This window comes from Mirounga leonina, unplaced genomic scaffold (assembly GCF_011800145.1).
Source record: "Mirounga leonina isolate KUSES-001 unplaced genomic scaffold, KU_Mleo_1.0 Mir_114, whole genome shotgun sequence".
Lineage (NCBI taxonomy): Eukaryota > Metazoa > Chordata > Mammalia > Carnivora > Phocidae > Mirounga > Mirounga leonina.
Window position 1 is genome coordinate 7,244,272 of NW_023270265.1, and position 14,012 is coordinate 7,258,283.

A 14,012-nucleotide genomic window follows, 5' to 3' on the forward strand; every position below is an offset into this window, starting at 1 on the left:
CCCGAGGGCGCCCCAGGTCATCCAGCTGCCATGGCTGTCCTCCTGGGCGTTACTAGGCAGGTAAACCGGGGGCCTCTAGGCATGGGCTGTGTGTTCGAATCCTCATCTGACACGGGCCCTCTGTACACCGTCGTGGAGTTGATGGGGAAGCGTGTGTGGCGTCGTCAGGGTAGAGTTAGGGGCCCGAGTGCCGGCTGCGTGGCTGCACCTGCTGCTGTCGGGCTGGGGCGTGGTTGGCCGTGACGGTTCAGGACTGTTGTCCTTGGCTCTTTTCCTACCAGTTACTTGGAAGAAAGCAAATGTCTTTACCGAACGCTTACCAAACAAAGCTGGGCACTAAGATGTTTGACGTTGAAATGTCCGGACACCTCAGCGGGCTGAGCAGCAGGCGGAATGCGAGGGAGGAGTTGGACAGGATCTGCACCAGGGCTGCTTGTCCAAAACACTCCGTGTCCCAACCCAGGGAGGCGGGGAGGAGGGAGGTGGTGGTCCGGCCCTGCCCTGTGCTCTTAGGGGACCACAGCTGAGGCCTTGGGTTCTGAAGAGAGCTCCGAGACAGAGAAGGGAATAGTACTGCACAGAGGAGGTGGTAGGGAGATGAGGCTGCTCTCCGGGGAGGGCCAGACTGGGGATTTGGTCTCTTGGGGGGAGGGGAAGACCCAGGGGGCTCACTGCCAAGGGACAGCTTTCGACTCCTGCTGGGCAGTCTGCGAAGCCCTCCTGGGAATGCGTGCCATCACCCTGGGAGCAGCTTGAGGCTTCCCTGTGGTCCTGCCCGGGGCAGGGAAACGTGAGTGGACCCTCTGGGTCTGAGTCCCGTGGTGCATAAATAAATGCAGTAGTGCTAACCCCAGGTTCCAGGCCGGGCTGCCTGCAGCTGAATAGAGCCTGTGTGAGGTATTCAAATCTTGGAAGAACAGCCCTGGCCTCAAGTGAGCTCAAGAAATCGCCACCTGAATGGACTTTTTTTAAAGTTGTTTTTTTAACAGGCAGTACATACATGTGGCCAAAAAATGCAAATATAAATAGTAAGCTTCATGTCTATCCCCAGTTTTCCCTTCCAAAGACAACCAGTGTCACTGAGTTTCTTGTTTATCGTTCCAGGGATGGTGTGTGTCTGTGTGTGTGTGTGTGTGCATGTGCGCACGCGCGCGCCCATACCCCACCAAGTTCGTCTGTTTACAGCTTCTTTTTAAAAAATGTTAGCTTAGTAAATACACAGTTTATACCTTGATCAAGAATGATGATCATTTCATATGCCCATATATAGAACTGGCTAATTGTAAAAATAGCTACAGAGTGCTCATTGTACGGATCTGTTCAGATTCACTTCACCAGCCTGCTGCGGATGCATAGTTAGAGGTTTGTTATCACAGAATGCCCCAGTACAATCCACGTCCCTGTCCCTTCACACAGGCATAAGTGTGCCCGGGAAATAAATTTCCAGAAGGTGAGTTTCTGGTTCAGAGCGGGTCATTTTACATGTTGACATCTCTGGGTTTGTAATTGGCGACTCTAGCATCTTAGTGTGGGTAAAACCTTCCGTTCCTTTTCTATAACTGCTTGTTTATATCATTTGAGTTTCTCTACTGGTCACTGGGTTGGTTTTTTTTTTTTTTTTTTTTTTAATTACAAAACATTTTCCTTAAATTTGTTATTTCTCTTGTCTTTCTGTTGTTTTCCTTATTTCTTATTGTGCAGAACTTTAATTTTATGTCTTATATTTAAATCTCTGGTCTGGCTGAGATTAGTTTTGATGATGGAACAGGGTAGTACCCAGCTTTTGGCTTGTTTTTTCCCCCCCTCTGGCCATGGATGGGGCCTTTTGGCTTCATTCCTCTGGGAGGAGAGGTGAAGGGTAGTGAGGGGTCTTTGGTGCCCAAAGCTTCTGCTTAACAGTGATCTCCAGAGGAGAAGGGTGTCAGGGACACGACCGCCGCTCATGCTGGCCTCGTGCAGGGCGCTTCCTCTTTCTTCCAGCAGAAGGTTCCTGGCCCATCCATCATTCGGATTTCCAGGCTCTCCTCATCAGCAGGGTCTGAGGATTCCGGCAGGAGGGTCAGGCTGAGGGCAGGACCCGGGAGGGCTTTGGGCTGATGGCTCAGCCAGCCACAGGGAGAGGAGTCAGAGCAAGGGCACCACCATGGGGCCCCTTAGCAGCCTCACCGCGGTGCGCAAGGGAAAGGGTCTTCGGCCCACGCCGCAGGTGGCCAGTCCTAGCTCTCTCCAAGGTCACTAGGCCACCATATGGCCTTTCGCAGCTCTGCCTACAGTCACCTCTGGACGCACTGACCAAAACACATCCCCACGCCCATCATCCCTGTGGGCCCCGTAGGGACCGGTGGCACCTAAGGAAGCCCTTCAGCCTCCTTGCAAACACCATGCGCAGATCTCCAATGTAGCTCTGAAGGGCCCCTAGAATCCTGTAGGTGAATGATGGCATCTAGAGCAGTGGTTCTCAAAGTGGGATCCTTGCACCAGCAGCATCACCTGGGAATTAGTTAGAAATGCAGATTCTGGTTCTGCGGTGGAGCTCAGCTACATGTGTTTAACAAGCCCTTGGGGAGGTTCTGATGCACATATTGCAGTTTGAGAACTAGGTTGGGGCCCGATGTGCAGGGGGGAGCAGGTCACCTGGGGTCAGCAGGTGTGATGGTGGAGGGGGCCTGCAGGTCCCCTGACACCCTTACCTGTCCCTGGACACCTCTGCAACTGCAGCAGCCACTGGCGAGCAGGAGGAAGTAGGTTGCACGACAGTCTGAGTGGCTCGGGTCGCAGCAAATCTGGGTCCCTCCTGGGCAGTTTAAGTGGGTGGGGCATGGCAGAGGGGTCTGTATACAGAGGGACTTTGTGAGAGCAGCTGTTCCACCCAGGGCCAACAGGCAAGAGCCCTGGGTTCCAGGCCTTTCTCCTTCCCTACTCCTGATCTGCAAGTCACTTACCCTTTCTGAGCTCCAACTGCCTCACTTGCCCTCATTCCAGATCCTGGATCACATGAGCCCTCCTGAGGTCTCTTGTCTCTAGCAGTGAGGATTTCATGCCGTGCTCCCATGCCTGATGAACCAGAGGTTGGAGAATGAAAAATGTAGCTTGGGGCAGATCCATGTTGGAGGCCACCGTGGATAGCTTGGGGTCTGTAGGCTGGGCACAGGGGACAGGGGCTCTGGCTGGATGGTGATGAAGACACTGGAAAATAAAGACAAATAGACCCGAGCCCCTGAGAACGAGGCAGTGCCGGCTCGCCTCTGAGGTTAGAGAACAGCTCCACACGCTCAGCGTCCCGTGTCAGTAGAGGTGGGAGTGAAGCTTGGGGAAAGGGGTTTGCGGGGAAACGTAGCCACTCACACGTGGTGAGCCCTGTCGTGGTGTGTGTGGGCACAGGTGCGGGCTTGCCCCTGGTCGCCCTTTCTAGCTGGGGGCCCAGCAGGTGGAAGGTAAATTGGGTTGGCCCAAGTCAGGCCTGATGCAGCCTTCCTCCTGCAGGCGCCTGGCCTGTGGCAGTTGCTGGGCTCAGCAAGGCCGGTGGGTGCTCCTGGCAGAGCCTGAGGACGCTTGCTTTCCTCTTCCCTTTCAGATTGAACCATGAGCTACCCAGGTTATCCCCCGCCCGCAGGCGGCTACCCCCCAGCTGCACCAGGTAAGAATGTCTGGGGCGGGCAGGGGAGGGAATGCTCTCTCAGCTCAATGTCCAAGTGCGGACAGGGAGAGAGTAACAGTGCTTTCCAGTCATCTCCTCTCTACCCTAAGGGCGCAGCCAGGATGGGGAGGGGCTGGAGAAAACCCTGGACCCAGGGCCCCAGAAAGGCCTGGATTTGAAGCCCTTCTGGAAAGCCAGGACGAGGCCAGGACCCAGTTTCTTGCTTTATTAGCTGATAGCAGCAGGCAAATGCCTTCTTTTCTCTGGAACTCTGTTTTCTCCTTTGCACGTGGTGCCCCGTATCTCTCCTTCACTGGGTTGTCCCTGAAACTAGTGAGATAGCCCAGTAGAGCCCCTGGCTCCATGTCCTCCAAAGCACCGTTCGGTGACAATTGCCCCCCACTCAGCAGCAGGGCCCCCTGCCAGGAGAGGAAGTGGGGGCAGTCGCTAAGGGTCAGATGTCCCTGCTGCAGCTCCAGAAGCTGTGGGCTGACAGCACTGGGCCTGTACCCGAGGCCAGGCCGTCAGAACCCAACCCCACCTACACCACATCCCTTCACAAACACATCAGCTCCACTGGCCCTGGCCCTTCCCAGGTTCCTGAAATGAGACTGGGTCTCCATGGTAGGGGAGCAGACGGGGGGATCATTCCAGGCTGGTCACCCCGAGGTTGCCTAAGCCGTGCTGCCCCTTGCCCCATAGGGCCAGCAGGCACGTTCACTTCCCCAGAGCAGAGGTCCTTGAGTCTGAGCACCCATGACCCTGCAGGCCATCTGTGCCCACCCTGCCATTCAACAGGCGGAGAACAGATTGGGAGCAGGGAGGTGGCTCGGCCACCGTCACGTGGCGTATCGGGTTGAGCGGGGCCGTTTCCCACCGAACGAGGCCCAGCCCAGGTGTGCCAGTGCCGGCCTCATGGTTAGTCTTCTGCCCGGTAGGGATGCTGCCATTGTGTCCTACCACCACCACCTCCACCACACGGAGCAGCAGAGAGGGAGCAGGCTGGGGATTCCTGATCTGCAAGTCACTTACCCTTTCTGAGCTCCTCTGAGCACGCTGTCCTCAGTGGCCCGGAGCCCTGGATTGGAAAAGCTAAACTCGAGGCCCTCAGGGCCTGCTAACTGCCCTGGTCAGAAAGGCACCTAACAGGCCAGCGGCCCACATGATGATGCTGGCTGTGGCCTGGGAGCCCCTTGTCCCAGTGCTGGCCGCGGCCTGGGAGCCCTTGCACAGGCTTTAGGTCTTCGTCCTCATCCAGGAAGTTTGAGGCAAGCTAATCATCATCCCCACGTGTCGGCTGAGGAAGTTGAACTAGAGGGGCTGAGGGCCCCACCCCAGGGCACACACCTGGTCCCTCTGGGTTCAGAGCTGGGGCTTTTTACCGCTCTTCCCAACTGCCCCCTCTTGTAGGGATGGGTGTCTGTGTTGCAAGACCCAGCCCTATCTCCTTCCACCTTGCTCTCCCTCCCTTCACAGACTTGTCACTGCAAATAACCCAATCGGCAGGACACCCACCCTTCCCTGCCATGCTTTCCCCTCACTGTGGGTTCTCAGTGCTCTCTGAGCTCACGGCTGTCATGGGCTGAGCACAGTGACCCCGAATCATCTATTTTTATGTCTGTGTTTCCTTTCCATGATGGTGAACCCAGGAGGGCAGTTCTGTCCTTGGTCCTTGGCCCTCCTACCTCCTTAATCCCAAACACTCTTGGGAGGGTTTGCTGATCCCCACCTTCCTGCCTGGAAGGAGGGGGAAGTTCCCTCTTTTCTCTTCCTCCGGCAGCGGGATTGGGTTCAGCTTTCTTGCCTGAGTGTTTCTGTGGGGTCTGGAGTGCTGTCCGCCAGGCCCTGCTTTGGCCTCCCCTCCTGACCGCCTGAGAGGTTGATGCTCTGCCTTTCCCTGTGGGGAGTGCCGGCAGGCCACTAAAGGGCTTAGTGTTGCTTTCAGGTGGCGGTGCCTGGGGAGGTGCTGGCTACCCCCCGCCCAACATGCCCCCCATCGGGCTGGATAACATGGCCAACTACGCAGGGCAGTTCAACCAGGACTACCTCTCGGGAATGGTGAGTCCAGCCCTCCTGCTGGGGCTGCCCCTGGGGGTCACACCTGCATGGCCAGACGGACAAAGGCTGCTGGCTTGAGTGGCTTCACAGGTGTCGTGTGTGTGTGCCTACCTGTGGACACCGAGTATTGAGCTGTGTCTTCGAGCGAAGGGTTTTCGCTGGGGCTCTCTCCGCTCACTGTCCTCTGCATCTCGATTTCCCATCTGTGAAATGGAGGGAAGGGGCATGCATTGGGTTGCCCGGTCTCTCTCAGGTCCCTTTCAGCTCTGAATTGGATGGGGGCGGTGCCTTCATACAATATGTATTGAGCGCCTTTTGTGTGAGCGCAGCGTAGGGCCGGGAGGGAGGTGAACGTATGTGCGCGTGCATGTGCATGTGCGTGTGCGGTGTACGTGTGGGTGACTGTTCAGCCCCGGCCTGGCTGCGGGTGCCTGGTAGCATAGGCAGACATGCTACTTTCACTTGTTAATTGGTTTGTAGAAGAATATATTTTATAATCTAGAAGCAAATGCTTGCTCAGTGTCAACCATGCAGCCATGCGCAGTCTCATTTGTGCCAGGCTTGTTCTAGGCACCGGGGTTATGTGAATACAACACATAGAAATCTCAGTCCTGAAGCTCCTGGGATGACAGACGGTCACCATAAGTAAACTGTGTGGTGTTAGAGTAAATAAGAGCAGATAAAGGGCTCAGGAGGACAGGTAGAGGGGATGGGGGACAGTAGTTTCAAGTTGGGTGGTCAGGCTGGACCTCGCTGAGAAGCCAGGGGTGCTCGGACTCTGAGCTCTGAGCGCTGCCGGGCTCAGGCCAGGGAAGGATGGATGGACAGGGTGTGGCCATCCTCCTCGGGGGGCCGTTCATCTTATGCTTGCTTTGTGGACTTTTCAGGCGTCCAACATGTCTGGGACATTCGGAGGAGCCAACGTGCCAAACCTGTACCCTGGGGCCCCCGGGGGTGGTTACCCTCCCATTCCACCTGGGGGTTTTGGGCAGCCCCCTTCTGCCCAGCAGCCTGTTCCGCCATATGGAATGTATCCGCCCCCTGGAGGAAACCCGCCCTCCGGGATGCCTTCATATCCGCCCTACCCAGGGGCCCCTGTGCCAGGCCAGCCCATGCCGCCCCCTGGCCAGCAGCCCCCGGGGCCCTACCCCGGACAGCCGCCAATGACCTACCCTGGGCAGACGCCCATGCCACCTCCTGGGCAGCAGCAGCCAGTGCCAAGCTACCCAGGATACCTGGGGTCTGGGACCGTCACCCCTGCTGTGCCTCCAGCCCAGGTGAGTGCCCGTCCCGTTGCCCTTTGTCCAGGCTTGGGTGCCAGAGGCCTGAGGCTCGTGGCCCAGTGTCCTCTGCCAGCTAGGCCAGGGAGGGTGCAGCGGATGGAGAAGGGCTCTGTCCTCCATTTATAGCTTCTTGTTTTAACGGTGTTGTTTTCTCTCACACTCCCCACCCCCAGTTTGTATTCTTTTTTTTTTTTTTTAAAGATTTTATTTATTTATTTGAGACAGAGAGAATGAGAGAGAGAGAGCACATGAGAGGGGGGAGGGTCAGAGGGAGAAGCAGGCTCCCTGCCGAGCAGGGAGCCCGATGCGGTACTCGATCCAGGGACTCCAGGATCATGACCTGAGCCGAAGGCAGTCGCTTAACCAACTGAGCCACCCAGGTGCCCCCCCCCCCCCAGTTTCTATTCTTAAAGACCTTGGGGAGCTGCCCTGTTTCTCGCAGCTTGGTTAGATGTTCTGTGTGCGAGTTGGATCTGAACATCCCAGGGTACTCATCATTCCTCCTGTGTCATTTACTGCCTGGGCTCTGTGCTTTGTAGGAACGGTCTGGGCCCCTAGCCTCAAGCCTTGTGCCCAACAGGGCTTAGTCTTCAGTCCCCCGAGGTGCCTCTCAGGCTGGTCTTAGAGGGTTCTTAAAACCTCCTTTGGCTAGGGAAGATTGTTGGCAGTTCCTCCGGGGCTGCTCTTGGCTCATTTTGGAGAGCATTTCGTGTTTGCAGTGCCTAGAATTCATTGTCATGGTTACGTGGCCAAACCAGCCAAGCACAGGGCTGGTGGTATGTGCTTGACTACTATTATTAGACGGAGGGTCCCTCTCCTCCCTGCCCCCACACTCCCCTACCCCTGCCCTAGTCTCCATCTTCCCTCTGCCTTCCCCTTCATCCCTTCTCCGCGCTTCTCTTCTTAACCCTGTTAAAACCGGTGGTGCACCAGCCCCAGAAGGTAAGCCACCAGGAGACCACTTAGGAAGGAAGATTTGTTTGCTGGGTGGTGCAGCTGTCAGTGTCAGGAAGGGATCCGGCCGGCAAGCAGGTCTGAGAGCCTAGAGAACAGTGCTAGGAAAAGCAGAGTCCGGGAAGTAGGGAGGCGGTGTGTACCATGGTAAGGGCCGGACACCGGCATTTCTGCAGGGAACGTCTTTCTCTCGTTTGCACCGAGGTGCTCCATGGACTACCCAGACCCTTTCAGGAGGGCCCTAATACGTGCTCACGTGTGCTATGGCAGTGAGCTTCCCAGGGCTGCCCCCCCATCAGGAACCCAGGCCCCGTCCTGGAGGACCTGGGCATAGGGCGGATTTTTAGTGTCAGGACTCAGCTAGAGACGGGCTTCTAGCCACGGGAGCCAGGCAGAAGCCTCAGCACCAGGACATGAGGATATCTAATGATCACAGTAGGCTCACTCAGTTACTGATTACGGGCTCCTTCCGGTACCCCAACTTGTAGTAAAAAAGGTCACTTTCAGAGTCTGGGGCGGGGAAGTCTTGCATTTGGGGGATACAGCATCTTACGTGAGTCTGTTTGTCCGAGCAGTTTGGAAACCGAGGCACCATCACAGATGCTCCTGGTTTTGACCCCTTGCGAGATGCCGAGGTCCTGCGGAAAGCTATGAAAGGCTTTGGTGAGGAAGCCTGGGTGGCTCGGGTCCTAACTGCCCCCCTGACTCGCCAGCTCTGTGCGGGGTTGCTGGGAGGAGGGAACCCGGTCCCCGTGGTGGTGGTGGAAGAGGAGGTAGATGTGGGGGTGCAATTGGGATGCCCAGGAGAATGGAAGAGCCCAGGCCAGGGAAGTCTCCAGTGCAGAGCATCCCCATGACCCCAGCCCTGCCCACATCCACCTCTTCTTCCGCCAGGGACCGACGAGCAGGCCATCATCAACTGCCTGGGGAGTCGCTCCAACAAGCAGCGGCAGCAGATCCTCCTGTCCTTCAAGACTGCTTATGGGAAGGTGAGTGGGGGAGGGTGGCAGGGAAGGGAGGCCTGGTCCCCACTGAACTGAGGCATAGCCTCTAGCACAGCCCCACTCACCCCTGCTTTTCTTTGGTGCCAGGTGAGCCTAGATCTCCTGGGTGGGCAGTAAGGCCTATTAGGGCATTTTCTGCTGCCCACCCAGCAGTGACCTCTCAGCTGATGGCATCTTCTAGAACAGAAGGATGCTGCGAGGGGGAACTCCAAAAGTCCGCAGGGCACTGAGGTTTGATGAGAGGCACCCAGAGGTCTGGGTTCTAGCCCTGGCTCTGCCATGACTCACAGAGACCATGGACAGGTTATTTCCCTTTAGCTCCCACTGGGCCGGTTTTTCCTCCTGGGGACCCAGGCTGCTAATCCCTGCCCTCTTCACGACCACCCTAGGAGGTGTAGCTGGGAGAGGAGCTTTGAAGGAAAAGGCTTGCAGTTCTGCACAAATGCATGGGGATGTATTTTGAAGTTCTGGGCTTTTGAATCTTAGGTAAACACTGGGTAAGTTGAATAGACTGGTTTTCTGGCCCAGTGCTTCTCCAGCTTGAATGTGGGTCCCCTGGGCAGCTGATTGAATTGCAAGCTCCAGCTCTGCAGGTCTGGGCTGGCTGAGATTTGGCTTTTCTGCCAGGCCCTGGCTGATGCAGATGCTGCTGGTCCTCAGATCTGGGATGTTGTCCCTATTAGTCACCTCGTGTGCATTCTCAAAATAGGTTTGTTTGTCTCTTTGAATATTCGATCAGGATTTGATCAAAGATCTGAAATCTGAACTGTCAGGAAACTTTGAGAAGACAATCTTGGCTCTCATGAAGACCCCGGTCCTCTTCGATGTTTATGAAATAAAGGAAGCCATCAAGGTGTGTACATGTTTGTGTGTGTGTGTGTGTGTTCCTTTGCTCACATGGACACACAGGCCAGGGAAAGGCCTGGACTGCACAGTGGGGCTGAATCCGTTCATTAGCTGCTGTTGTCAGTGTGGTTCCTGGATCCTCTCGGGTTGGAGTCCAAGTGCTGTAGAAAGGGTGACTTCTGGTGACTCCCCAAGAGGCAAAACAGGTGTCATTCATCATCGGGGGCATCTGAGTCCATCTTAACAGCATGGTGGCAGCGGGGTGGTAGAGCTGGTGGTGACACGATGGTAGGAACGGGGCAGAGGCCTCGGGTGGTATCATCCTCCTTCATTTAGGACTCTGTGTGAGCAAATGACAGAAACACTCTTGAGGGGTTTAAGGGAAACAGGTGCAGATTTGGTTATGAGGGTAAAGGTGAGCTGCCCGGCTTGAGGAAGGGCAGGGACCCAGGCAGGATTTCTCTTGTCTCTGCTGCTTCCCAAGTGCCCCCTTCAGTCTTCATCTGCCGGGGGCAGAGGATCCCTGTTGACTCCACTCCATTTACCTCTCAGAGATTCGGCCACAGAAAAGACCAACTGTCCCTTAGTCCAAATTCCAAATAGGAGCAGACTCTGGCCTACTTGGGGTTTACTTTCCGCCCCTGGTCAAGTCACTTGTGACCAAAGGGAGTGTTGTCTGCATTCCAAAGTCTCATGGCTCCCAAGACCCACAACAGGTATCCCATGGTTGGGGAGGGGGCAGCTCCCACAGAAGGGGGACATCCTTGTGAATTGAGCAGGTGCTCCAGAAGGAATCTATCATTTTTCAGAGGCTTGATAGGCACAATGACTCTTCCTGCCCACAAGAGGAGAGGCAGAGAATTCAGTATGGAGCCTGGAGGGGGGAGAGGACCCCGCTGAGATCCTCAGACCCGCCTTCTTCTAGGGAGGGGTCAGGAAGCAGCTGGGGACAGCACCCAGGAGCGGCCCCCAGGCCTCTGCCTGGCCCAGCTGCCGCCCCCAGCCGGCTTCACGAGGTGGTGGCAGTTGTGGAGTATGGGAAACCACACGGGGCTGGGGTCACCTGTCACTGACGAGCCATGTGTCCTTGAGCAAGTGTAAAATGGGACTGCGGACGCCCTTTCTTGTGGCCTGTGGTGAACACTGAACTCGGTGGCTAGCAGAAGCTCTTTGCAAGCTCTGAGGAATTGCAGTTGTGCTCATCATGAAAACAGCTCCCCTGTGCCGTGCTTCCCACATGACTGGCACTGTTCTAAGTGCTTCACGTTCGTAACATTTAACCCTCAGCACTTTGCAGGAGGTAGTAGGTGTTAGCGGTGCTCCCATTTGATGCGCAAGGAACCTAAGGCACAGAGAGGTGAAGAAGGGCGCCCGAGGTCACACAGCTAATAAGCAGCAGGCCCAGATTCAAGCCCGCCCAACAGCCAGGCCGCTGCCTGTGTCCTCGGCCTTTTCCCCACCCCTGACGTGCTCCTCTCTCTCTCTCTCTCTCTCTCTCTCTCTCTCTCGGCCTCGTTGGTGCCGCCTCTTCTAGATGTCTTCAGATGCTCCACAATCCAGTCCAGGACTGTCCTCTGTCCACATGTCTACTCTTGCTTTATACACATTTTTCAGTTGTGTCTTGTCTCGTTCATGAGCTGAGCTTGGAATAAAACAGATCTGGGTCCACATCTCAACCCACCATTTACTGTGTGGCCTTGGACAAGTCACTACACCTCTCTGACGCTCAGTTTCCTGGTGGGGGAATGAGCATGGTCCTTTATGTGACCTCTGTTCATCACCATGTCACTGTCATGACCTGGGACTTTTCGGGGCCTGGGGCGGTGGCAGGGAGCTTGGCTGCCTCAGGCGGCCCCAGCGGGGCGTGGGCCTGTGCTGGTGGCTGCTGCTGTTGGGACTGGTGCCGTGGGGCACAAGGCCCCTGCTCTCTTCCCTGGGTGCCGGAGAGGGAGCTGTGACAAGCTTGTGGTTTGTGCTCTCTGCCACCTTAGGGAGCTGGCACTGACGAAGCCTGCCTGATCGAGATCTTCGCCTCCCGCAGCAACGAGCACATCCGGGAATTAAGCAGAGCCTACAAAACAGGTTAGGCTGGCGCCCGCCCCTCAACCCTCCACAGACTCCTGTGCTTGCTGGGCCTTGGCCACACCCTCTCCCACGGCCTCTTAGACCTTCCTGGACTTCTTATCGCCTCATCCCCTGCCCCGCCGCCAACACGTGGGGCTTTGATCCAAGACCCAGCCCTGCCCGCTGTTTGCACTCAGGGCAGGTGACTGAGGTAAGGGAGGGGTAGGAGGGAGAGCCTCTAGGGTGCGGTTTGGGCCGAGCCTGACAGACGGCAGGTCGGCCTGGAGGTCACAGCCCCGTGACCCTGGAGGGCCGTGTGGACCACCTGTCTCGTTGCACCCAGGACTCCTGGGCCCTTCTCTTGCTGGTGTCTGCTGCTGACTGTGGCTGCAGGGTGGGCCTTCCCTGTGTCTCCCTTTCAGAATTCAAAAAGACCCTGGAGGAGGCCATCCGAAGCGACACGTCGGGGCACTTCCAGCGGCTCCTCATCTCTCTGTCTCAGGTACCTTTCCCACAACAGAGCTCGGGGCTCAGAGCAGAGAGAGGTGGAAAGGGCACAGGGACGGGGGATGTACGCAACTGTAGGCAGCGGCCTTGACCGTACCTCCTGCTTCCTTTCAGGGAAACCGAGATGAAAGCACCAATGTGGACATGACACTGGTCCAGAGAGACGCCCAGGTGGGTGTGATGGCCAGGTGCCCCAGCTGGGCTTCCAGAGTCAGGGGGCGCCCCCCACTTTCTTCTTGCTCCATGAGGGAGGAGCTCTGAGGTGGAAAGAGCGATGGATAAGGAGCGGGTTCCAGATGCTGTGAGTCTCGGGTGGGCTCTGCTGCTTATCACCCGTGAGACCTTGAGTGTCCCCCCGCCTCTGTAGGCTTCTGATCCCGCCCTTGGCGCGAACCTGGGAGACAATCAAATATGACAGGAGTTGGTAGGTCATGATGGGTGTGGGATTTCATGTGACCTGGTCCTCTTCCTGTGGTCGGTTGCATATGTCATTGTGTTTGCGGACAGGCAGACTTTCCACTTGCCTGTTTTGTTTTTTTTTTTAAAGATTTTATTTATTTATTTGAGAGAGAGAGAATGAGAGAAAGCACATGAGAGGGGGGAAGGTCAGAGGGAGAAGCAGACTCCCCGCTGAGCAGGGAGCCCGATGCGGGACTCGATTCTAGGACTCCAGGATCATGACCTGAGCCGAAGGCAGTCGTTTAACCAACTGAGCCACCCAGGCGCCCTCCACTTGCCTGTTAATACTTTTGAAGGTTGGAGCCTAGAAACCAGCTGTCACATTAGTTGTGCAACCTTGGAATTCTGCAGCCGGGCATGACTGTAGACAGACGGCGAAGTTCTCTCCCATTCCCTCTGTCCGTCAGGTCGTTTGAGCACCTCTCTAGAGGAGCTTGGGTTTCCCACGGATGAACTCGGATCACAGCAGTTGTGGCTGGAGAGAGCCGCAGCTTTCTAGTGGGATGGAGCTGGCTAGGCCTCTCTCCCCCTTTGTCGCCCCTGCCACCCCCAGCCCGGCACTCCCCAGGAGCTGCCAGCGATCCCCTTCTGTCTGCTGTCCGTCAGGCGGAAGAGGACCTCTGTGGAGGGGCCTCTTTGTAGGGCTGGAAGACAGCTGCTCTCTGGTCTGGTCCATGTCCTTTCCAGATGTGGAAACGGGTCTCAGAGAGGCTGACCTTGTGCCTGGAGGAACCTGGAGGCAGGGACTGGATAAGGGCCCAGACTCCTGGCTTGTTCTATGTATCCCGGCTGCACCCCAGATGTCCTCCTTCAGGGTCTGCCTTAACATCTCCCCTGGCTTGAGACATGCACTCCCATTTCTGCACTCAGGGCTGGGCACACCCAGGCTCCCAGCTCTGTTGCTGCAGTGGGAATTTTCCTGTTCCCACTTTCCTGTCAGACAGGCCTGGCCATTCCCTGGCCGAGGCAGAAGCTGCCTCACTTTCAAGGTTTTTTTGTGCCCACTTCTGTGTCTTCTTAGTTATGGATCTGTTCCTGCCTCACCTTGACCTGTGGGGTCTCTGAGCCCCTGGTGGCTGCCCTCCTCCCCTGGCCGTCGGTGCCTTGAGATCCCAGAGCCACTACCTGAGGCCTGGAGAGTGTTTCTGGGCCATCCGGCATGGGGGGTTGCAAATTGGCAAATATTTGGGTGCAAACTTG

General features: G+C 56.5%; 1 protein-coding gene across 2 annotated transcripts in view; it reads left to right on the forward strand.

Annotated features, from left to right (window-relative positions):
- The window catches only part of ANXA11 (annexin A11), a 41,532-nt gene that overhangs the window by 20,843 nt on the left and 6,677 nt on the right, over positions 1–14,012 (forward strand). For both annotated transcript variants that reach the window (XM_035022851.1, XM_035022858.1), the window contains exons 2-10: positions 3,575–3,637; positions 5,583–5,695; positions 6,583–6,972; positions 8,508–8,595; positions 8,827–8,921; positions 9,676–9,789; positions 11,774–11,864; positions 12,269–12,348; positions 12,468–12,524. In XM_035022851.1, coding sequence (XP_034878742.1) covers positions 3,583–3,637; positions 5,583–5,695; positions 6,583–6,972; positions 8,508–8,595; positions 8,827–8,921; positions 9,676–9,789; positions 11,774–11,864; positions 12,269–12,348; positions 12,468–12,524 — 1,083 coding nt within the window. In that variant the 5' untranslated portion in view covers positions 3,575–3,582. The remainder of the gene's footprint in view (positions 1–3,574; positions 3,638–5,582; positions 5,696–6,582; positions 6,973–8,507; positions 8,596–8,826; positions 8,922–9,675; positions 9,790–11,773; positions 11,865–12,268; positions 12,349–12,467; positions 12,525–14,012) is intronic.